Source organism: Haemaphysalis longicornis, unplaced genomic scaffold (assembly GCF_048455015.1).
Source record: "Haemaphysalis longicornis isolate Haplotype H1 unplaced genomic scaffold, Haemaphysalis longicornis Haplotype H1 scaffold_6, whole genome shotgun sequence".
In the NCBI taxonomy this organism is placed as follows: domain Eukaryota; kingdom Metazoa; phylum Arthropoda; class Arachnida; order Ixodida; family Ixodidae; genus Haemaphysalis; species Haemaphysalis longicornis.
In genome coordinates this window covers 145256922-145282124 of record NW_027526407.1, presented here as the reverse complement: position 1 = coordinate 145282124, position 25203 = coordinate 145256922, and the positions used below count along the sequence as shown (strand labels likewise).

Below are 25203 nucleotides of genomic sequence, written 5' to 3'. Positions count from 1 at the left end.
CCATGGGTGTCTTCGCTTTTTGCCTCGTCTCGGCTATCCGCCTCCATCTGAAAAGCATACACCGTGACGGCGACTGAACCCGCGTGCTCGGACTCAGGACACTGATATTCGCGATCTCTAAAGCTAAAGGCGCGATTTGATGTAAGCACGAATTCACACCCAATCACCGCTGTGTTAATCCTTTTTGAAGATAAAAAACAAAGGTGTGAATTATTTTTCTGCGATATAAAGTAGGGAGACCTCATCGCACTGTTTGTAAAAAAAAATAGCACTGGACGGAAACATCAGGTAGGAATCGAAATCTAACAGATCTTTCGATAACGCCTCTTCCCCTGAAAGTTTGCGTTCAGATTAATTAACGGCTGTAACAGTATACATAGAAGCAGCGTTGTGCGAAGTACAATTCTTGATTACCGGCGATGGACGATTTTGACCAGTCAGAGAGGAACAGTAACTCCGACGAATATTTTAGGGGCTCGGGCTGTTGGCGTCTCCTGTCGTCGTTGTCGTCGTAATCGTCGTCTCATCTGGTCACGGTACTAAAACACCGGGAAACTCGTTTACGCCTCGCCCTAGAGAGCTCCGTGCTTCACAGAAAAGAGATTTTTACAGCAGAGCTGTATACCTCTACCTCCCAACGGTTTCATCTCCGTTGGCAAAAACGCCAAGGCGCCAAGAATACACTTATACCCCTGCCACACGGGCACTTTCAATCGCGATTGAGTCGATCCGGATCGAGCTCAATCCGGATCGGGCCTCTGCAACACGGCAGTTTCAATCGCGATCGATCTCGATCCCGCTCGAACTCAATCCTGGCTTCTCAAGCGTGATCGAGGCTTCCAAGCGCGATCGAACGAAAGCGGCGATACTCTCGTCCCCGCTCAGTAATGGCACAGAATGTGACAACTTCAACTAACGCCACAAATTGTGTCAAATAACTTGACCCAAATAAGCGCGAGGTAATATTTACATAGTTACGTATACCTACGACCGCGCGAAGTTACCAGACGCCGGCCGCAAGTACATTGTTAGCGCCATCTGGCGTACACAAGTGCAACCGGTGCAACTTCTCGATCGCGATTGAAACGTGCCGTGTAGCAGCGGCAGTACGTCGAGCGCGCTCGAAAACTCGATCGCGATTCACTTCAATCGCGATTGAAAGTGCCCGGGTGACAGGGGTATTATACACTGCATGCTTCGCCCCTCACAATGTTTCACGTTAGTGGAGATGGGACTTTTTTGTTTGTCTTTTGATCTAAGGCCATTCCCTCGTCGTGACGCGGTGAAAAGCATAGCCGTCAAACCAACGACCACGTAGCACGCGCACCAAATGCGGACGCCGATATCGGCCCAGAGAAAGCAGCTCTGGTGATGCGGAGCGGACCCCGAAGAGCACCGCTGGAGGATGATTAACGGCGGAACACGAGGCCTGGCAGTCACTCCTATCTTCCCGGCGAATCTCCGCGGCAGAGATGCGGGGAAAAGGAGAGAGCGAGGCGTGCGCTTTCTTCTGCTCCAAGACGCCGCACGTGGCACGCACACGGCGGAGGGATCGCCCGTAAGACGTCGCCGTCGTGTCAAGGACCTCTCAGCGGGCGGGCGTTCTCGTGAGCCCGTTCCCGTGGCGGCGGGTGAAAGCGGCGAAAACGCGTTGCCTACCGTGCATCGGACATATAAGTTCGCTTTTGAGAATTTCGCGCTACATTCGTGACTACTGCAGAGCCGGCATCCGCCGCTCACATTGCGCGCTGCTGGGAAAATCAACGTCGACTTTTCCATAAAGGTTGCCGTATTTTCGCGCGAATAACCCGCACCAAAAATGCGAAAATTTCTGTGGCAAAGTAGGCGAGCGGATAATACGCGGGGTTTTTCCTTTAGTGCCGCTTCACGGCAATGCGCGTTGTGCCGTGAAGATGACCTTGTGTGCAACAGTGAAAACTGCGGCTCAAGTGATAGCTCTGACTTTCGCCTTGAAGTCAGTGTATTCTACTTGCTAAATATACGATTTTTCTGTCTATATAGTATGTGATGTGTTGCTTGAGCAGTAGCTTTGGGCAGCCTTTCCTGTATCAAATGTGCGGGCAATACGCGATGATTTATTTTTGCTTCTTGTCCGGCGGGCTGAAAGTGGGGGTGCGGATTATGTGCAGGGGCGGGTTACACGCACGAAAATACGGTATCTCTCAGTCAGGAGGAATTTCGCGTCCTGTTTGGCTATGTGCATTCCGATGGCTTTAACTACACACCAGCAACTTCGCAAAATTGGCCTTGCCGCGATTGAGATCAGAAACCTAAAGGGATATTGGATGCACCAGAAGCCTTCAAATGGCTGCACCAAAATGACACAATATTTAAGATTCGCATTCACTGCATGCAGGCTGTCGTGATAAAACACCGAGAAATTGGCGCACACCCGACAAAGGGAGGGCAATGATCTAGCGAGCAAAGTTACTTAGTAGAAACACACACCACGCGCACACAAATAGTTTTACAAGGTTATCAGGTTCCTAATGGCAGGTCGAGTACAGTCGTCCACAGGCTTAGCTGGAACAACGCAATACCCACTTATCGTCTCCTCCTGCTTTGGTGTAGGTGATGTAGTCACAACCGCTGCATTCCTTTCAAGTTTAGGGGGCTCTGAAGTCCTCCACAATCGTTTGACCAGTTTTTGTTAAGAACTTTTGAGATATTCCACGCTGAAGTCAAATGTGACACTCCAGCTAAGCTTGTGGGCGACAGTACACGCTTAAAATATTTAGTTCTCCATTTGCGCCGACGTTAGGCTATGTTCAGACTATCGACGCAAAAGCCGTATCGTGATCTATGGACGTAAAAAAAACAAAAACAAAAACAAAACAGCGTGTCACGCAGTTCGATAGACTGAGACGTCAAATAATGTCCTTCTTTAAAGTTATTACGACAGTTGTGCAACAGTCTGAACCCGGCCTTACGTGCGAGTCAAGCTCGCCGACCTGGTACGACGCAACATCATGGCAGTCTTTGCGGCGAAGTATAGAAGTTTGTTCTCTCATAGGCTTCTGCGAATGCTTACGCATTTCAGCAGAAAAGTGTGTGCGCTTGCCGTGTAAAAATGCCGAAAAAAGTGTGCTGCGACGTGGTGTCATCCCGATGGCCATTTGTGGCCCCGTGACTGCATAGCCTTCACTGCAAAACCTGTTGTGGGGCGACGCGTGTACAGTGACGCCTTGCATGGCGGCGATAGATGTAGTAACGCCCCCCAACAGCGAAAAACGTCCAAAAAGAGGGAGAAGAGAAAAAGTTTTCGTCGACAATCGGGCAGGATTACGTTTCTTACGCCCGACAAACGTTGCCGGCTTTTTGTATGGAACCGACCTTCAACCTCTCGCCGCATACCCTTTTCAAGTCCATTTGTGAGAAACGTGCAGCCGATCTTCACGCCCAGTCCGCACGTTTTCGCCATCAGGGAGCGTGAAACGCCATGCTGTAATCTTCGGTGACGTGTCTATATATACGCTTCTTCTTTTACTGCGAAAAAGAAGGCCTCCGCCGCTCCAGGCTAGCGGGCGCCAATGAAAACATCAACGTCGTGGCTTCATCGTTTTCATCCGATGCTACAGAGGCGAAAATGTCACAATATTACGCTCCACTCACGATCAGCCTCAATGTGTACGTTTAAGGCCTATAAAGGAGCGAATCAACGCCGCGTGAGAGCCAGCACCTCCGTTCCCCAGCCGCACCATCATCATCATCGTCGTCGTCGTCATCATCATCATGTATGAGTCCACCACAGGACTAAGGCCTCTCCCGTGTTCTTCGGGCCAGGCGTGTGTTGCGATGCCCTAGTGAATTCTTCGCCTCCGGGTTTTCTGATTTCTCCTCTCTATCGAAATGATATCTCTTCGGTAACCTGATGGTCAAACGTTTGTCACTTTTTCGCATTAAACGTCCATCCCACGCCTACTTTTACGCGGGCTCCGGCTGTTGGCGTCTCATGTCATCGTCGTAACCGTCGTCTCATGTAGTCACAGGAACACTCGTTTACGCCTCGCGCTAGAACGTAATAGCGCACTAAAAAACACAGGGGCCCAAGTTATACTCGCTCTTACCGTGCATCCCGTAGATTTTCTTTCTCAATTAATTTTTTTCTAAGCTTTATGCGTGCGTGTTAAATGTGTCTATGTCGTGCTTCGCGCTCAGCCGATCCACATAGTCACGCGTAGCTTTTTTACTACGTTATGCATGGCCAGTTAGTAAAAGCACGAAGTACCTAGTTTATACTGTGAACAGTAACTGTTAGTGTTTTTTTTTTTTTAAGAGTGAATAGGGCATACTTAATTCATTCTCCTTTGTACCATTCTTAACCCTGTAGACGGTACCCGTGCTGTGGCTAGGCCGATGACCCGCCTGGCGATGCAAAGACTTCCGGCTCATGCTCCGATTTCATTGAAGATTTTACGGTGTAATAGCGACCTCTGTCGTGCGAGCAACAGGGCCCTGGGATTACTAAGCCAGCGTGTTCGCGAGTCATGGCGCTTTAGGTTTTCACAATTTTAACACAACTTCCTTCTGATGCGAAGAAATACACGCTAGAATCCAATATCAACGTGCGCTACATATCTGGACGAGGGACAGGGAGATAAAGGAAAGGAGATAAAAACGATGAAGAAAGAAAAATCAAATGGCGCATGAGCGCACACGCACAAAGATATCATGTTTAATCTATTTTCAGGATGAATGTACACTCACCATCCCATGCTTATAAATAACGACAGAGCTTTCAATAAACCAGTTGCTAGTTTCAACTATCGTTTGGTTTTGTCGTTTTCACTGTCCCTGTCCCTCGTACAAAAATATGCAGCGCACGTTAATATTGAATTCTAGAAACTACACCCTGAAAAAACTTTTGTTAGAAACACAAGCGTATGTCATGCTGAGCGACTGAGTTGTTTTTCGGCGGTCCCCCGCGTTGCACTCTAGCGCTGTCAATGTCTTCGGCGATGGTGACTCATACTCATAGTTATTCAATACTACCAGTTGCGAAACTCCCCATAGGCCATACGTATCACAATCCGGTCTGCGATTGGTCCCCCGCGCACAGGACAAACTATACTCGGTTACAACTCAAGAACGGCACCACCTCATGTAGTGTATCACTCCGCCAAAGCGCCGCACCCGTGACGTCAGTGCGCGCGCGTTTTGAAAGGGGTTTGCTATGAATGCGTGATATCGTCTGCCTTGTCTCACGCAGTTTGTTTGTCGTCACTGGAGTCGTTTATAAGCATATCAAGTCCAAAAAATCACGGGAACGGCTCACGCCATGTTCAAAATATTCCCAGTAACGCCCTACTTGCACCACGCGGAGAAACATCCGGCTACGGTGATAAGGCACAGCGGCAACTTTCGGTGCTGTTCTTAAGTTGTCACCGAGTGTAGCGCAAGCATGGGGCAATCAACCGATACGAAGTTGTAGTAGTGCTCAAGCGCTTGCGGCTGCCGCCGTAAGTCATGACAGAAAAACCGTGCAAACTCGAAGTTTAGTGTTTGCAAACTTGAAAAGCGAGCCTTAACTTATTGAATTATGTTATTAGGTAAATGTTTAACAAAGTTCAGCTTTTATCCCTAGGTGGCGCGCCATTACACTTGCCTTTCAGCTACAACGAAGCAGGCGCACTCGCACCACCCGGATTACGAAGCGGAATTTGGCAATTGGCGTATTCATACTGCGATATCACAGTGTTAGAACTGTGATTCCCGCTTGGTTACATCGGAAAATCGACCCCCCAAAACTATGAAAAAAAAACAACTAAGTAAGGTCGTGTGCTGTGTCGCCTTCTGTGCCCGCGTCGTTTTAACAAACAGAGTTCTTCAATGCCTTTCTGGTCATGAAACTTCGCCATCACGCTATGGGAGAGCTTCGTACGCTGCCGCGCCGCGGTGCTGGTGTTGATCGGAGGGCAGCCGGGGGCGTGGTCAGAGCGCGTTTGGCAGGGAACGGACCACGGAATAAGATAAAACAGACGCTCGCCGACTTATCAGCAGTGCGCTTTCGCTTTACGTGTCGTATGGGCCCCTCAAATGGACTTGTCATTTTGTGAGTGGCGAAAAAATTTGGTGCGAACGGGAATGCTGCTACTGCGTTCCTGCCTGCCGGTCTGGTTACAGAGCAGTGGCGGCCGCCCGATGCTCTCCGATCTGCGGTGGCGCCCCTCGCGGTAGCCTTTGTCCCCGTACAAAACTTGGCCGGGAGTTTCGTGCCCAGAGAAGCATTGAAGGACTGTGATACTAGGTTCATTAAGCGATTTTCAGTTGGCACTAAGGTGGCCGCAGATGCCGTGCTCCCCAGCCGTGCTTATCAGGCATCCGCGGAAACGACGTCATCACTGCCGACAGAAACTGCGGAGGCGGCTGCGGCAAGCCAGCACCCGCCTGCAGCTGCAGTCGGGTGCGGCGACAACTGGAGTGTGGAAAGGGGGAGGCGCGAAAGAGGAAAAGAAAGGAGGGATACGCCATTCCAGCGTGCTCCGGGCATGCGCACTGGGATTCGTTCGCCCCTAGCTGGTCGGCGCTCGCGCCTATGAGTGCTTGCGTTCGTGTGCTGCGGCGTACCAAACCGTTGCTGCTAGATGAGGACAAAACACAAGTTCGGTTCATTCGAAAGATTGCCTCGATAGAATCATACTGATACAACTTTTAACGCACACTTCGCCCAAATAAGCTACATAATTAGGAAAAAACGGAATGGTCATGCGACCCGCTAGCTCATTTCCCACAACAGAACCTATGATGTCATATGAGCCTATAGCTGTGCCATTGGCTGAGGCCGGAAAAAGCAAACGCAAATTAGGAACGGCTTATAGGCTTTCCGAACGAACTATTTGCGCTTAAGTATAATGCATATTCATTTAACAGCAGTAAGAATGGTGCGGTAAACAATGAAAGTTACGAAAACGCGCGTAAGCATAGAAATACTGATGCGCACTGCTGTTGGTAGTGGGCGCACTATGCTTGTTTTAGCTGCACAGCACTCCGTCGCTTCGAAGTTGTTTTACAGGACACTGGCCGATTGGCGTAGGCGGCGGTGTCTTACGTGACCCTGTTTGTCGAGGATACCTCATTTTTCACGAGACTATCACTTTCTACAGTAGCAAAAACAAGCCAGGTGCAAATACGCTCAAATATAAAATTCGCCCATCCGTTTAACGTAGTGGCTGCCAATAGACCGTAAACGCAACACTATTTGGCCAAGGACTCGATGGAGAGATGAGCTACGAAAACTAAAGCGTGGCAAACTGTTCGCATGGCGACGCAGGGAAACATCCCCCTCGCGAGGGGCACGATCAAATGCAGAGCATTTCCGGGGGCGCACGACGTTTAATAGTTTGCGTTACGTTAATGTTGTTGCACTTGTGGCAACTGCTGACGAGAGAGCGCTCGTCAGCAGTAATTTGAATGAGTCAACGATATAAGGCGCGTTGGTAGCGTCCCATTCTGTGTCGGCTTTGTGGCGCAGTGGGTAGAGCACCATGTACATTGCGTTCCGCCCGCAAGGTCGAGGGATCGAAACCAGGCGCCGGATAGTGTTTTTTTTATATAGTGTCGGGGGAGGGGTGCGGACTACGACTAAGGGCGACTACGGACGTCAACGCGGGTGACATCGTGAGTTACTGAAATGCTCTGCATTTAAAACCCCCTTCCGCGGCTATGACGCAACGTGGAGCGGCTATGACGCAACACAATCCACTTTAATCCAATCCAAATCCAAGCCAAGCCAATCCAATCGAATCCAATCCAATTCCAGACCGACGGGGAGCGATGCGGACTACGACTACGGACGTCAACGCGGATGACATCGCGAGTTACTGAAATGCTCTGCATTTAAAACAAAGCAACGGCGTACAACGGTTCGTGGATGACTATAGCAGCGCCATCTGGGAGGGCTGACGGAAAGCAAGGCCGCAAACCCGAATGACGCAGTAGAGGTTCGCTTGAATACACGCGCTTATGACTTCATTGCTGACATTACGAAAACCCACGATTTGGCGGAAGAATCAAAATTTTAACCTAAATTGATTAATTTATCAGTGAATACGGCATCATTTGCTGCCGGACAAGCGCTGGGGGCACTATAAAACGCGAAATCTTTCGAATAAAACAAACTTGTATCCTGTCTTTATGGCTCCTTTAAGACTTGGAGTACATGGATGGCCAACGCATCGGCTTCGTTCAAAAACAATCCCCCGATGACTAAGTAACGATACCGCATCTCACATCCCAAGACCTGAAGTAGTTGTCATTTGCAACTTTCCTTGAGCTCTACCGTAGTGTGAAGTGTGCTACGGTGTAATAAAGGGACAACGTAGGCACCACCGATTGGACAAGACGCCTTAGAGTGAAACGCGCTTATATCGTCTCGCTCGGCCGGCGCCCGCACTTCAGCTCATTCCAGACGCCGCCATTTGACTCCGTACTAGTTAGTTTTGCGCTAAACGGCATCAAACGCAATCTGTAAAATTGTAGGTACACTGACCTTGGAAGAACCGCTCTGCTGACAGCATAGTTCTGCCCGGCCCTGAATCAGCTTGGCTAGCCGGCACACGATCACGCCGTTGTCCAATTTGTCGAGGAAGTTGTCTGCCGTGATGTCTTCGACGTCTGCGGAGAAAGGAGAAGAAAACACAGGGAGGGAACACACGCGTTAGTTAAAAAATAACAGTACATATTCAGTTCATTTGGTCTCATATAGTGCTAAAAGATGCCCTCGGCGAATTTCATAGGATTTCTCCTAAAAGGACTGCGACGTCTTCGTTCGCAGGGTACGGATGATTCGGTGTTAGCAACAAGCTGTCACAGAGTGCTAATGATTCGTCAGTCGGAGAAATTTCGTATCCACTTACTATTTTTTTTGAAGAAATTAACTCCAACCTCCAAACACAAACTTTTTGCAAGCGTTCAGTAGTGGTGCTAATTGGGCAAGCGAATGTGTGCGCTGGCAGCACAACGAAACCTGTTTTAGACGGTACAATTATGTACGGACTGCAAGGTGCAACCCAGAAGGCGCCAGAATCGCCTTGCTCGTCACTCCATGAAGCTGACAAGCCAGGCCCAAACGTCCATGCCTGCCCCTGCCTTCGATACTACATTCAAAAGAACCACAACAAAAGGGCTACACTGACAGACCACGATAACAGCAGCGTCAAAGGTAAGCCAAAAAGCCGCAACGTTTTGTTTTGCCGTGCCCCGTTTTGCCACTGGAGTTGTGGTTGAGTCAGTCAACACTCTTAATAAATAAAGCTCGTAAAAGGGTACTGACGGCTGTATTTACTAACTCCTTACGGAGTTTACTACGCCCCAATAAAGTACGTAGGTCCTACCACTAAGCGCGGAACCGTTACTAGTCTAGACCATGCACTTAGTAACTGCTACATCAGGAAAGTACATCAGGGAGATGTTAGTATCAATTGATACTAACATTCCCTGATGTAGCAAATTCTATGCAGTATTGAACACAATGACTACAGCTCTTTTTCCACACCAAATCACGATTAAAAAGTTTTTGCAAATCCACATGCCGTCTATGCTCACATTAAAATGCGTAGTTCTAAAATTATGGCTAAAATATTTGATTTTTACGACAAGCCCACCGACTCTCTCTCAGGGGACTTTCTGCTGCTGGCTATAAAAGCAAGAAAAGCAGATGTATTTCTAAGGTAACTAAGTAATACTCGCTCTCCTCGTGCATCCCATTGGCTTTCTTGCTCAATTCAGTTGTTGATTGTCCACGTGTCATATGTGCGCGATGAATGTGTCTATGTCGCGCTGCGCGCAGCAGATCCATGTTGTTACGCGTAGCTTTTTACTAGGTCATGCATGGCCAGTTAGTAAAAGTAACTAAGTACCTAGTCAATACTGGGACAAGTAACTGGTTAGTGTTCTGTTAGTAAGTGCGCCGACCTTCTTGTAAGAGTGAATGCCCAAAAAGGCCGGTCCGATCCCGGTCGCGGTGGCTGCTTTTCCGATAGAGACGAGAAGCGAAAACGCCCGTGCGTCGAGATTTCGGCGCACGTCAGAGATCCCAAGGCGGCCAAAAATAATCCAGAGCCCTACATTACTGTGCGTTTCATAGCCCACCGGTAGCGTCGGCGCTTTAAACCCCACAATTTAATCACTGAAGTCAATGAACGCAAACAAACAAACAAACAAAAAAAATCTAGCTGAAATGCCTGCTCAGTAAATTTCGGCATGTCTTCGTTGTTGCCGCTGTTGCTGCTGCCGGGTCATTCTATGAATATGTATGGAGCTTTAAGCAGTACTACGCGCTAATTTCACCATAATTAGCTTGATTGTATTCACGGAAGGGCGCAGGCCTATATCCCGTGTGTCTCCAACCGTCATGCGATGCTCTATAGTGTAGTCTTTCCCCAGAATTTCCTGATTTCATTGATCCATCGACTTGATGATCTTACCTATCCCTAGCCGTGTCTTTCGGTAACCACTCTGTTACTGATGGCTCACCGGTCGTCTGTTCTCCGTATTAGATGACCAGCCCAAGTCCCCTTCTTCCTCAGAACTGGAGCTGTCATGTCTTTTTCCACCCAAGCTCGCTCTCCGATATGGAATGCTCGTTTCTTACCCTCTAGCGTTACTTCTATCACCCTTCTCTCCGCACCTCGTTGGATTGGACTTGAAGGGACTCTGCAACACTTCCTATAAACGCTTTCACTCTTTCCTTCGCGTCTGGAAGCACTGCGAAAGTTACAGTTATCGCCAGCACGGAGCGGCACTGCGTTATTTGCTCGTCGTACCAGATACGCCTTCCGTTTCCGCCTTGCTGTCGTGGCTTTCTTTTTAACGTTACTATCGAAAAGCGTTCATTGCAGCAACTAAAGGAAAGCCGGCCAGTAGCCGCTATACACCGCTGTAATGACGTAATTCCAGGGGTTGAAGAACGCCAAGACGGGAAAGAGAGAGAGAGAAAAAACCTTTTGAGCAAGTTTCCACGTTATCTGATGGGCATAGAGCAGTAATGTTTGGTTGAGTTCCTTTTACTTTGTAGCCCCAACTCTACGTCCTGAATGTGTTTGTTGGTTGACTGCAGTCTCCAAGCCTCTAAGATTTCGAAAAAAGTTGAAAAAAAAAAAACCTGTTGTAGGGTCCTTCATTTTCCTTCAATGCGTATTAAGGCGGCAGTGCACATTTTTTTTCTTGCATCGCCTTTCCTTTCAGTGATAGAGACATGCGAATTTCGTTTTGTTTATACCTTCAATGGATCAAACAGGTTGTAGGTTGGACTGGCACTTCCACAGAATTAAAGAAAAGGACGATGCCTAGAAATGCCTCGCTTTGAACCATAATTTTTCTTTGGTAAAGGTTATAGCATTATCGGGATTATTTTTTTTTTCTTGAAGGAAGGCGTTGAGTGGCGTCAAAGTCCGGTTTATGAATGCATACCGCCCTGGCACGCTAAGCCCCAGTGTTGGGGTAGTATAGGCGCACAAGGGCTTTATTATACGAGTACTATCCCGGCCGATGCGGTTGCGGCGTTTCCCGACGGAAGGGAATCGACAGAATTTCAGAACTAGCGCCCCGCTTTGACAACGCGACATGGAAGCGGCAATGGGCACAGTCAAACACTCCAAACAACGAAGCGAAAAATAACTCCCGCCACTTCTGATGTCCAGTGCTATGTAGGTACGCTACATGTCTACAGTAAAGTCTCGTTATAACGAAATTGCTTTTTCGTATTCCAATTTTAATCGAATTTCCCCCCCCCCCCCTTACCCCGCAGTGAAAAAAGAAAACATCGCGACCGCTCTCACCGTACCACCGCTTATAACAAAGTCGCCACTTTGTTATAACAAGGGTTTATTCTACATTGATTTTACACATTTGTCCTGCAGTACGACACCTTGCTGAGGCAGTGCCGACTGTGGACACGCTTCAAGCACGATTCAAGCAAGAAACGGCGTTTGTTGAGACTTCAGTGTTATCAGCAACTAAGGACAGTTCTGAGTAGGAAGCGACTGTATCGTGTTTAGATAACGACGTCGAGCGAAGTTGCGTACATAACCCAGAAAATGCCATATTACGACTAATAACGAAAGATGCAGTGTACTGAAGTTCATGGGAGCGAATGAAAGTTGTTGTAAACGCAAAAATGATACGGAAATTTTTCTTCGGTTAGCCTTTCAAATGTTTCCAAAAAGAACGCCCCTCCTACGCGTACTATTTGGAATCCCCTGACCCCATTTCGTTTATCCCGAGATCGGTGCAGCTGGCGCTAATAAGCGCGTTCAGTCATCACAACGAGTACATCTACTTCATTGTTTGGTATGAAAGCTCAATTTCTGGTGGTTTCCGGCGTTGGGATACCACCCCCTATAGGCTATTGTTGGTACGCTCGACCGGCAATCCCGAGGAGATCCCGGGGACTCACGGAGGACATCCCGCAGCCACCTGGCGGCGCGTCGCTTGTCTGTCTCGAAGTGCTCCACGTCGTCCTCGGCGTACGACTCGTCCACGGTGCACCACCAACGCATCGTGACCCACAGCTGTTGTCCCACACTTCACTTTTCAAACGGGAGCAATTATCGCGCAGACGTCCAGACGTGAAATTAGTTTTGACTGTAGTCAGATAGTATTTTGAACCCAGCCGGCTATATTGTTAATCGTTTTAGCGGTTTCAAACTTGCAGTTGGGAAGTATTCGCGAACAGGAAGTTTGCAGCCAACGCAAGAAATTCGGAGGTTGCGTAGGTCAAAGCACAAAACTGACAAAAGAAAACGGAGTTCGAAGTTCATATGGTATGAGAATTACGTAGATAACTAGACCCTCAAACGGCACGCCGAGAACAACCAAACTACGCTTGGAAAGTTATCGCGCTGAACAGGATTCCAGAACGGTCAATCAAACCAGCGGCAAGAAACACAACGTAGCCGGGGGGAGCAACATCTGAAAACGGCGACGAATGTCTTCATGGCCCTGCTGGCCAGTTCAAAAGGCGGAAGTGAAATTCCGAACAAGGAAAGCCCTCTTAGTTCGAGTCAATAATGTCCGCCTCGGAAATCCGAGAAAAGACTCTGCCTGCTACTGGGAAGTGATTAGCGCCGACTTCTCAACCGCTCCAACGGAGGGAGCATCCGCGAAACACAGACCGCGCTTTTACTCCGGAGGAAGTTTTGATTGATGTGGAAGAGGAAAGATGACACACACTTGGGACGCAATCAACGCCGTGCTGAACTGAAAGCGAGCGTGTTTAGTGCAGGCCCTTTGAGCTGCCGACGTTTGGAAGAGCCCACCCCGCCTGTATTCTTAGTGCAGCGAAGAAAAACGAGGTGTTCGATTGCCAGAAGGATTCTGGTCTTCGAAGCCCTAAAAACGCTTCCTCGTTTAACCCCTCCGGAGGTAGCCGACTTTTGGAAGAAGAACCCTGCGTGTATTCCTATCGCCGTGAAGATACAAAGAAGGGTTTGGTCATTACAAGGATTGTGTCTTTCAAGCCACAAGGAAACACTTCCTCGTTTAACCCTTTCGGAGGTAATAAACCACGTTCCACCCCGAAGGGAACGAGGCTACGGTACAATCAACACTCGCTTTGCGAACGTCTCTGGGAACGCGGGGGAACCCCGCCGGAAGACCGGGGCGCTCCGGAATCTATTTTGGGAGTGACTCTCTCCAAGAGGAATGACCCGGAGGAAAATCAAAACGGTACACACTTTGGCTAACAGCTGTTCCTTGCTTGTAAAGATCTGAGTTATACTTCTTCTCCCGCGCTAAGCTTGCGGGGAGCAGACCAAAAATGTCGACCTTTCGCCGAGGTGCAGAATGAAGAAGCTGAGCGATTCGTTCAAGAAAGCGCGCCAACACGAAGGCAATCTCAGGAGACAAGACGGGAGAATGATGGAGAACCCAGGGGAGAGATCCGCAGACCTGGAAAGAGTAATCGGTGTCGGGACGGAAAGTCCCCCGCCAGCAACCTCAAAATAAGAGGTCCAGCCTGTGGAGAATTATGCTCGTGCTTAATGTGTTTCGGTGAACAGGCTGACACGATTGAGTGGTAAGCTTTTACTGATAAGACTGCTTTTATCCGATCACGTATAGGCGAAATGAGCGGCGTATCACTTCTATCGCTGCTCACAAAACAGTCAACAGTAAATCAGCTTTCGCTCAAAGTGAATAAATTTTTAGTTTTGCTGTGAAGTTACGTTATTACGGGAGCAAAACTTCCGGAATGAGGTCGCTACAAGAGAATGAAAATACGTTCAGTCTTCGTGGAAAATCTTTGCAGTTTTGCTGTAAAGTTACATTGTCACAACAGAAAAACTTTCGGAGAATGCGTATACGTGCAGTTTTCGTAAAATTACGCTAGCACATCGGCTTCCACACACGAAGCCCGAATTGCACATTCGGCGTGTTTCTCAACGACGATAAGTTGAATGCTTGGATGCGACCCCTCAAGCAAGCACCAACGACCCCTGAAAGAAAAGTGAAGGAACGAGTGACAGGCCTTGCGGACTACCAACACGTGCGTAAACAAACTAGGGAAAGGCGCAGCTCGTTTTTCAAGCGGCGTGCACTTTGAACCCAAGCAAAACAAACCGGAAGAGAAAACCGAACGAAAGATCGGGTACGAAGGGGGATTATAACCGTGGTCCGTCCGCTTTTGGAAACGAGCGCCACTAGAGCAATTCCGTGGACCAAGTTTGGGAACTGTCACCCGGGACGCCTCAGCCTTCTTTCTCCCTTTGAGTGCGCAGCACCGGCTCTCCCCGCCCGCGTTTATTCGGGGCAGCAGTCAGACCGTGAGACTGCCTGGCTACGAATACGCCGCCCCGCGAGAAAGCCCGCGAAATATAAAAGCAAGACGGGGCGGAGAAAGCAGGGACAAGATGCGGCGACGTCAAGGAGGGAGGAGAGGGCCCTGCAATGCGGAAGAAATTGCGGCTCTCAACAGGGGCGCGCGTTCCTTGCTAAAGATACGTACGTACGGAGTAAGGGGCTTAGGACGCGGTCTGGAACGGCCCAACGTAGCAGAGAAGTGTCCACGTATATGGTTCTAGTTGTGTTGCTTGTAATCTTAGGGAGGCGAAAACGTTATGAAGAGGAATTTCTTTCGCTATAAATCGTAACGATAAACACGATGAGAGTATCGGAAGAAAGATAGAACGAGCGACGGTTAATGTAGTTTTGCTGGTAAAGTTAGGAAGTCTGCCATACTCAGACAGCGGAAGGGAAACCGAGTATCGTTAGACGTGTCGACAAGCTAGCACTGGTGAAACCTCGAACCCCGCAACCGTGTAAAGAAATTAAGCTGCAATGAAGTCCGTCAAACCCGGTCCCCCAAGCTCCCAACTTAAACGATGCGTGAACGAAGGCTCGGGCGTTGGTCTATATAAGAGCGGAACGCAAAGGGATCGTGACAATCAGTAAATTTCCAGCTTCGCGAAGGGCGAACCAGTACTATCAGAGCGCCCTCAATTAATAAAGAAACAAAAACACGCAACGGACTAAAAAAACGTTGAGGTTTTCTAGGTTCGATGAAAGACTTAGATCAGAAAGCACGGAAGATAATAATTGGTTCTACGTTATTCACACGAATTTAGGATCTCCCGCACGTCTACAACAGAATGCTAATACAATAAGCAAAAGGTGAAACTAGAAAGTGGAAACCGCTCCGCTAAAAACAAATGCCGGGCTCTCACGAATGTAAATATAGGACAGTGAACGAACCAGCGCCAGACTGACCTCGTCTAACCAACTCCTACGACGTCAAGTGCAATTCTACGACAGCACAGTAAACGAGGCGATATTACGAACACTTCGTTCGGACGGAATCGAGAAGGACGCTGTCGCGTACGTCAGAGGCTTCACCGCTTCAGATCGTACGCACCCACATCACGAAACTTCACCAACAGAAAACAGACAAACTGCAGTAACGGCCATCCACTTGTCGAGAGTGGAACATATATCCCTCCTGCGCTCCGGTATACGCACAACGAACAAGACACTCTCGTCCGAACCCGACGAACGAAATACTCCAGCAACGGTCCAAATCCAAGCTTGTCGGGTGAACGAAACTTAGGGGCACGACGCACAGACACCACACACAGCACCAACGAGAAGACACCACTCCGAAGGGTGCACTACACAAGGCGCCGAATTTAAACTTGCAAGAAGCGGGTACATGGTCCCACAATCAGAGCAGACGACGACGACGACGGCTGACACACACCAAGTTCCAAGTGATACCTGGGTCGACGAGGCAAGCGCTCGCTTTGAGAAAGGCGGCGGCGGCGGTAGGGGCGGACGCTTTGGTGCGCACCGACAGCACAAAAATAAAAGTAAAAAAGGGGGGAAGAGCACGGAGATAGAGAGACAGACAGACAGGGCAGGGCGAATGCAACAGCGAGGGCGGAGAGGAAAAGCATCAAACGCGAGCGCCGTAAAATACGCCAACGTCGCCAACGCCGGAAGACGTTGTACCGCAGTGGAGAGCGAAGCGCGAAGAAGGGTTAGCGTTCGTATACGACGACGTCCTTGCGCAACTGCGAGAAGACGCCTCCCACTTCATCCAACCGTCGCACACACGCACACCTAAAACCGCACTAACGCATTCGAAGGAAGAGATGTGCACGCTTGCGTTTTCTGCGTTACTGCCACGCCCACGCGGAGCGCTATTTCACTCTCGCGGTAACCTCCGAGTAAAGTGGTGTGAACGAAAAAGTAGACACAGGAGGAACGAGAGAAGAGGAAACGAAAAGTAGCTCAAATCAACATATCGCAGTCAGGACTCCCCGGCCCACGAAGTTTCTCGTCTCCTTCACCGCCGCCTCCTAAGCGCCACCACGGCTGCGTTCATTACGAACCGGAGCGATGTACTACATACCTTCTTCCTTCCCATTCCACCGCTGATGTTTTGCTTCGCGCAACTCCGCTTTGTTTTCGGGTGGGCGAACAGTTTTCTCTCCAGCCAAGCCGCGAGAGTACACGCCCGCTCAAACGCATCGCTCTGCCGTCCTTCGTCTCCGCCCTCGTTTATTGTATTTTGATTTTCCCGCTTTTTTTTCTCTGTTGCCCGCGCTCATCTTGAAACGTGGCGGCGCATTCGTTGGCGGGAGTGACCTGCTAAGCGTCGGCGCTCGGGGGAGGTCGACAGATGTTGCTCTACTGCCGTTCGACGTCGACGCCTCCGCGGCGCCGGCGAGCGCCGGTGGAGAGCGTCGGCGTGGGTCCTTTGTTGAACGCGTACGAGGAAGGAAGCGCCGCAAGGAAGATACAGCCACGAAACGAATAGAATAAAAAATTATTTGGGCACTTAAATGGGTCACGAATACAGAATACAACTTGGTTCTATTTAAAAGAACCAAGCTTTTGGTACTTCACTCAGCTGTACAACCCTGGAAGTCGTTTTCTAACCGAAAAACGCAAGAAATGTTGCTGAACTTTCGAATTTCGCGCTACAGTGACGTAATACGGGCGAGTGTGACGTAACCTGGGCCAGCCCTAAAAACAATTTTCATTGCATAAAACTGCTCGTCATAATTGCAGTGATACGAGAAAACGAAACTACAGGTCTCATTTAGAATCGCCCAGTCATGTTTGTTCGCGGTGGCTTAGGGCGTCAGCTGCCAATCGCACAAGTAAGATTTTGTGACGTCACAAAAAAATACCCGGAAAATGGCTGGGGAGTCACCGCTGGTGCATTGTTTTCGTTATTATAAACATTTCAAGTATATTATTTATTTATTTATTTATGATACCCTCAGGACCAAATGGCATTACACAGGGGAGTGGATTACATTGAATAACACACGGAACATGGTGGGGAGGAAAAAATACAGCGTTAGCACGATTACAAGCAATAAGTCAGCGTACAAACAAAAGTACATTAAATAGATCCTGCGTATACAATGTTAGCGCTTCACGAAAAAGATGGTTATCATTAATAGAGACAGTTTCAGGGGCAAGCTGATTCCATTCACGAGAAGAGCGAGGCAAGAACGACTGGTCACCTGTATTAGTACGACACGTGATAATTCCAACCTTGCGACGGTGATCGATGCGGTGGGAAAAATACTGGGTCTGTGAAATAAGTTCCGTCGCGCAAGATGGGGTGGTGATACAATTTATGAAAAGTTGAAAAGTTCGCAGTAACTTCGGCACCACTGTCATCGGGACAAAGCGGTGTTGTTAATAAACCGAACTTTTATAATGTCTTCAAGGCTCCTTTATGTCGTTTTAGGTAAACCGGTTTGAAGGTGAAAACTTGGCGATTAACAACTGTCTCTTTACTGCTAAATGGTGTTTGCGTCGCTTCGTTCGCTTTCGTTTCTTCACCTCTTTTTTTCTTGCTCCTGCAGTGATGAATGCATTGGAGGTTCCTTCAATTTTCCCGCATTCGAACTGTTCGCGCACCACCAGTTGTGATGTTTTTCTTTCTGTTGCGCTTGCAGCAGCAGCTCGAGCACTTTCGTTCCAACGGGTGTGCTCGATAAATTGTCCTTCAGCCCAAAAGGACACCGTTTTTACCGAGAAAAGTCCCCAAATATTGACAAACTTTCAAATGACCCAAAATACGACATCAGAGGTTAAGTCACCGGTGAGGTAGAAAAAACTCCCACCTCCCCTCGCGGGAACCCCTGTGTAGATGCGACGCATAGGCGGAGCAGCGAAGGGACCGCGTTTTATAGCGCGCATAACGTTGAGGGGACTGCGTAAGCCGGTCCCAGTCGATGACGACGTTGGCGTACTTGTAAAGCGGCGTGGACTCTAGGTGTTCGAGCAAAGCGTGGATGTTGCTTCGCCGGAGAACGGCACACCGGTTATATGCGCAGCGCGCCCGAAGGAGAGGAAACCGCGGAAGAGAGAGTACTGCACATGCGCCGGCCCCAGCGCGTCTGCCGCGGCTATGACGCAACGTGCCGCGGCTATGACGCAACACAATCCAACACAATCCACTTTAATCCAATCCAATCCAATCCAATCCAAGCCAAGCCAATCGAATCCAATCCAATGCCCCTCGCGAGAGAGTGTTCGCTATCGGAGAGGAGAGGGGGTGAGCGGCGGAGAGCGCAGCTGGCGCGGCGAGGATAATAGGGGAGGGGCGGACAACGACGACGACGACGACGCCGGAGGGACAAGGCGAGTGAATGAGATGCTCTGCATCTAAAACGAGGGAGCTATATTACCCCGCGCTAGCACTCGAGGGACACGACGAAACGGAACCGGAGGACTTCCGTGGGCGACCGCTAAGTCGCCTTCTCGCAATAGGCGGTGACGTCATCGGGCAGGGCGAGAAAGCGGCTGGTGGGTCACAAGTTCTTCGTTTGTTTTCCTTGTTGCAGGGTGAATAGTTCGAAGCTTGTATTCAAATTGGCGAGACTGTCATCCGTAAAGGGGCCGTGAAGGCAAAGTAAATGTTTGGGTCATTAAAAAGACCGATTGCCCCGATAACACTGATAACATTTTCTTCGCAAACTTCAAACCAGTAATCGATATAATGTCACGGACAAGCGAATGCAATTAAGCATTAGGGGCAAACTTGTGCCGAAAACAAGACGAAAATTGGCCGCGTATCTGCTCCTTTCGTTGCAAATGTCGACAAAAGACGATAGTCTTTGTCGACATTTGCCAAGTAAATGCCTCCCTTCGCTTTCCCGCTCACTTCTCATGTTGTTCATCTTGCGTCGCGCTCCTCCTAAGGGAAACCCGCTAAAGGTTTATCCAAGCCTATTTAAATTTACCGCGTTCCACTGCTCCAGGCCGGGTACCTCGATGCCAGCGCTGCCGTACGGCGGAGACGCCCATGAATTGAGGCGCCCTACTTCAATGTTTATAGTACCGCGTTTCCCTAGTCCACGTGCATTCCAAGCAGAACGTGGAACCTATCCAGTGGAACCTTTTGTAACTGTTGCCACTTGATTTCTTCAAATGCCGCCAGAAGCTATATGGCGCGGGCGACAGCAGGCGACGGCGGAGTGATATTTTTTTCTTCCGTTGATGAAGTATTTAATCTCGCTAAAATCAAACATGTACGATTTTTTATAAAGGAACGCTGGAAATATCACTTCTGTATTAGTTTGTTGTCTGATATATGCGTAATGTCTTGTTGTTCGTCAACAATATTGACAAGTATGAACATTACACCGGACTTAGATGGGCACATTTAGCTATGACTATATAAGACTATTGCGCAGGCATTGTTTTGCTTTGGCCGGGTGGCTGAATCGAGTCACAGACAGACAGACGGACGGACAGACGGACGGACATACAGACAGACCAAACTTTCTGGGTTTAAGTAGCCCAAGAAAGACTATCGTCTTTAAAAGAGGCAGCGTGGCGTTCACGTTGCGAAGCACTGCCCAACTGCGCCCGGCCCCCTAAGGGGCCTTAAAGGCTCAATAAAATGTCTGTCCTCCTCCTCCTGATCTTCTTTTTCTTCTTCTTGACATCTCAGCGCGTGCTCAAGCGACCTTCTTCGCCTCAGAGCGCTCGCGATCCCGCTTCGAGACTAGGAGAGCACGGGCTGGTGCGACTCGCATTCCGCCAGTGCATGTGGCAATATTAGGGACAACAGATAAAACAGTACCGACTCCCCAGCTACTTTCAGACTTCTATCGCCGTCGTCGTCATCATTATCATAATCATCATCATCATCGGCCCATATACGCCCACTGCAAGGCAAAGGCCTCTCCCATATAGACCTCCAATTATCCCGGTCCTGTGCTAACTGCGACCAATTTATCCCCGCAAACTTCTTGATCTCATCTGCCCATCTAACGTTCTGCCGCCCCCTGCAACGCTTGCCTTCCTCCAGGGATCTACTCTGGCTCTGTTACCCTGAATGACCAACGGTTGGTTACCTTGTCTTCGCATACATGCCGTGCAAACGTCCATTTCTTCTTCTTAATTCCCACTAATATGTCCTTAACACGTGTGTGTTCCCTGACCCACTCCGCCCTCTTCTTGTCCCTTAACGTTACACCTATCATCCTCCGTTCCATTGCCCAGCTGGCCTTGCGCCAAAAAACTCCAACCATCATCATCATCACCGTTCCATTGCTCGCTGAGTCGTCGTCTTCCGCAGACGACTTCTACATGACGTCACATTATACAGATGTATGCACTTAAGGATAAGCAAGGCAATGTCATCACAAATAGGGATAAAATAGTCACAGTGGCCGAGGAGTTCTATAGGGATCTGTACAGTAGCCGGGACATACAGGATAATGCCGAACGAGACAGTAGTTCAGAGGAGATAGACATCCCACCAGTAACGACCGAAGAAGTAACGAAGGCTTTGAAAGAAATGAAAGGGGCAAAGCACCTGGTGAGGATCAGATAACAGCAGACCTTTTGAAGGATGGCGGAGAAATTGTACTTGAAAAACTGGCAAACCTGTATACGCAATGCCTAATGACCGCAATGGTACCGGAATCTTGGAAGAACGCGAACATCATCCTAATCCATAAGAAAGGCGACATGAAGGACTTGAAAAATTATAGGCCGATCAGCTTACTGTCAGTCGTCTACAAGGTATTTACCAAGGTAATCGCTAACCGAATCTCTGCAACCTTAGATTTCAGTCAACCTAAAGAACAAGCAGGGTTCCGTAAAGGTTATTCAACAATGGACCATATTCACACGATCTATCAGGTGATAGAAAAGTGCGCTGAGTATACTGAACCCCTATATATAGCCTTCATAGATTATGAGAAAGCATTTGACTCGGTCGAAACCCTAGCAGTCATTCAGGGGGTAGATGAGCATTATGTAAGAATACTAGAGGATATCTACAATGGGTCTACAGCTACCATCATCCTCCATAGGGAGAGCAGTAAAATACCTATAAGGAAGGGTGTCAGACAAGGAGACACAATTTCTCCAATGTTATTCACAGCATGCTTACAAGAAGTATTCAGAACGTTGGATTGGGAACAGGTGGGAGTAAGGGTTTAATGGAGAATACCTCAGTAACCTCAGATTTGCTGATGACGTTGCCTTGCTAAGTAACTCGGGGGACGAATTGCAAAGCATGCTTTCCGCACTGGGAGAACATAGTAGAACCGTGGGCCTTAAAATTAATATGCAGAAAACTAAAGTAATGATCAATAACCTCGGGACAGCACAGCGGTTTGAGATAGGTGGCGAGGCAGTGGAAGTGGTAAGCGAATATATCTACTTAGGCCAAGCTGTGACCCCAGATCCCAATCATGAGGCAGAGATAATTAGAAGGATCAGAATGGGGTGGGGTGCATATGGCAGACATTCTCAGATAGTGGATAGCAGCCTACCATTGTCGCTGAAGAAGAAAGTGTATGACAGCTGCATCTTACCGGTACTCACCTATGGGGCAGAAACTTGGAGGCTCACTAAGAGGGTTCAACTGAAATTGAGAACGACTCAGCGGGCAATGGAGCGGAAAATGATAGCTGTAACATTACGGGACAAGAAGAGAGCAGAGTGGGTCAGGGAGCAAACTCGTGTTAAAGACATTAGTAGAAATTAAGAAGAAGAAATGGACGTGGGCAGGGCATGTAATGCGAAGGCAAGATAACCGCTGGTCATTAAGGGTAACAGAGTGGATCCCTAGAGAAGGCAAGCGTTGCAGGGGGCGGCAGAAAGTTGATAGGCTGGTGATGATGATGATGATGATATACTTGTTTGAGAGATTGCCGGCCACCGACCTAATCCCCCGCCAAGAAACATGACTGGCCGATTGTAGTGGGGCTCCAATTTCCGTTTGTCCATATTTCTTGAATGCGAACGTGCACTTAACACCCTGAAAACTACGGTTTTGGTGCTGGACCATATGAAGTCCCTTCCAGCCCATAAGACGTCACTGTAGCGCGAAATTTGAACGTTTTTCAATACTCCACGCGTCTTTTTTTTTTTTTTTGTTAAAAACGTCTGTCGTGGCTGGAGTGGTGCTAAATGAGTACACCAAGTTGTTTCAAATTAAAATTTGTATTTTCTCTTGATGGCCCCTATAAGCGGACACCTTTCTAATGATCCGAAATGCCGTTTTCGCCCGCACTTAACCTTCAAAGCGCATACAAAAAAAAATGAACACAAAGGACGATCAGTGTAGGGCCGACTGAACAACGCGCCATGGTTTCTTTAACCCCGTCTTGCACCTCCGTTCTCTCGCATGACCTCTGCTTATATTTTTGCTCGTCGCGCAAGTAGAATAACAGGAGTGCCCTCTTCAAGTCCGTACACGAAGTGGAGCTCAAAACACAATTCCACACTCACGCACTGAGCCAGTTCCTCCACCTTTCCATTTCCAATAGCCATTGCCGTGAGGAGCCTTTTTCGCGATGCCCGTTCGGAGCGACGGCGAACAGCTCGCGTTCAAGGCGCCATTGTTTCGCCCGTCAGGCTTTTAAACGTCGAAGACGCAACGCGTATACGTTCGAGCCCCTTTCTATTCTTGGCGGTACGAGACAAGGAGGCTCCGACAACTCGACGGGGCAGCGTTCCGCCCCTCCACAACACCAAAGCTCTTTCACCGATGCCCGTACACAACTTGCTAAGAGCGCAAGCGAAAATGAAATCGACATTCTGCGCCGTTATAACCAGGGCTGAGTAGCTTTTTTCCACACCTCTGCACACCGCCAACCTACTTCTGCCCTCCCTCCCACACCCAGACAGTGGCGTATGCGCACAACGAAAAAAAATTACTCCCACCTCCCCTCGCGGGAACCCCTGTGTAGATGCGACGCATAGGGGGTTCCGTTGTTTCCGTTAGGTTGATTCTCCCATCGCGTGAAACGTGCCGTGAACCCCCTGCCGCGGATATGACGCAAGGTGGCGCGGCTATGACGCAACACAATCCAACACAATCCACTTCAATCCAATCCAATCCAATCGAATCCAATGCCCCTTGCGAGAGAGTGTTCGCTATCGGAGAGGAGAGGGGGTGAGCGGCGGAGAGCGCAGCTCGACCGGCGAGGAGAATGGGGGAGGGGTGTGGACGGACAACAACGCCGTATGGAGGGACAAGGCGAGTGAATGAGATGCCGTCGCATCTAAAATGAAGGAACCTCTCACTAACGCGCGCATTGAAGGTAGCGAAGCTGTACGCAACTTTCACGACCATCACGACGCTTTACGTCCACGATTGGAGCTGATTTGCTCCTTTTTCGCTGCCGCAACGGGCTTTAGTATATATTTGTTGCTATGACATCCAAGAAGCGCATCGAAGAAGCAGAACGAATGAACGGAACGCGCACACTTAAACTAGGCGCCCGCAGGGGGGCGTGCGCCTAGAAACAGAAACAGAAACTATGCGGCACATAGTGTTAGAATGTGAAGGTATCCATCCAAATCTACATGAAGGGAATATCGGGCTTCCAGAAGCCCTGGGATTTAAGGGTATCACAGAGGAAGTTAACTTCAAGGCTGTCGAGGGGACGAAAAGAAGATTAGAATGCTGGTGGACGAAAAGCAGAGAGGGGAATATTGCTTAGGACAGTTACCACCTGTAACAGGGAAAAGAAAGTATTTCGGGCCTAATAAGCTTTAGTGCCTGCCCTAAGCAGCGCTAGTATTAAACCAAGAGTGTAAAACATGGTTATATTAGTCCTTTTTGGTAAGATGACATGTCATCACCCCGCTTCAAAGGGGCAACCAATAGCAATCATCATCATCATCATCATCATCATCATCATCATCATGTGCTTTCGCTTTCTAAGACGCAGTTCGCGGTCCCTTCCTGAGACGTGTTTCGCGCCGCTGACGCAGAGGTTCACCATAGCTGCCGTCGAGAGAACCAACGAGTGAGTGCTGCCTCATCGCACTGCTGCTGCATCCAAATATCGGATTAGGAAGTATAGTAATCACCAGCCAGTTTTTTTTTTTTTTTTTGACTGCGCGCGCTCTGAGAGAAAACCGAGCTGTCGCTCGACGAAACTGGTTTCCCCGCGCGCTGAACCAAGGCAAAATTGTTTGTTACAGGTGACGCCGTTCTGTACTATCATGATGAATAGAAATACGAACAACGGAGCGCGTGGCTTTCAGTACATGTCGCGCATCTTGGCGACGGACCGCCTATGCGCAGTGCGAACAAGTTACGAGAGTTTGTGACCAACCTTGATATGGAAAGACCATCGTATTTCCATCGTCCGTTGGGAGCTCAGCCCAAAATAAAAAATAAAGGAATATAGCTGCGTGCACCGTTTTCCCTCATCGCAGCCGAACGCGGTGGGACGACAAACCAAAACA

At 48.9% G+C, this 25203-nt stretch overlaps 1 protein-coding gene across 3 annotated transcripts in view; it reads right to left on the bottom strand.

Moving 5' to 3' along the window:
• The window catches only part of LOC144141176 (growth arrest-specific protein 2-like), a 273543-nt gene that overhangs the window by 59568 nt on the left and 188772 nt on the right, over window positions 1-25203 (bottom strand). For 2 of the 3 annotated variants that reach the window (XM_077672733.1, XM_077672735.1), the window contains one exon: window positions 8510-8634. In XM_077672733.1, coding sequence (XP_077528859.1) covers window positions 8510-8634 — 125 coding nt within the window. Of the gene's footprint in view, window positions 1-8509; window positions 8635-12415; window positions 12534-25203 lie in introns of those variants that run through there. The other variant, XM_077672734.1, reaches the window with a different exon arrangement.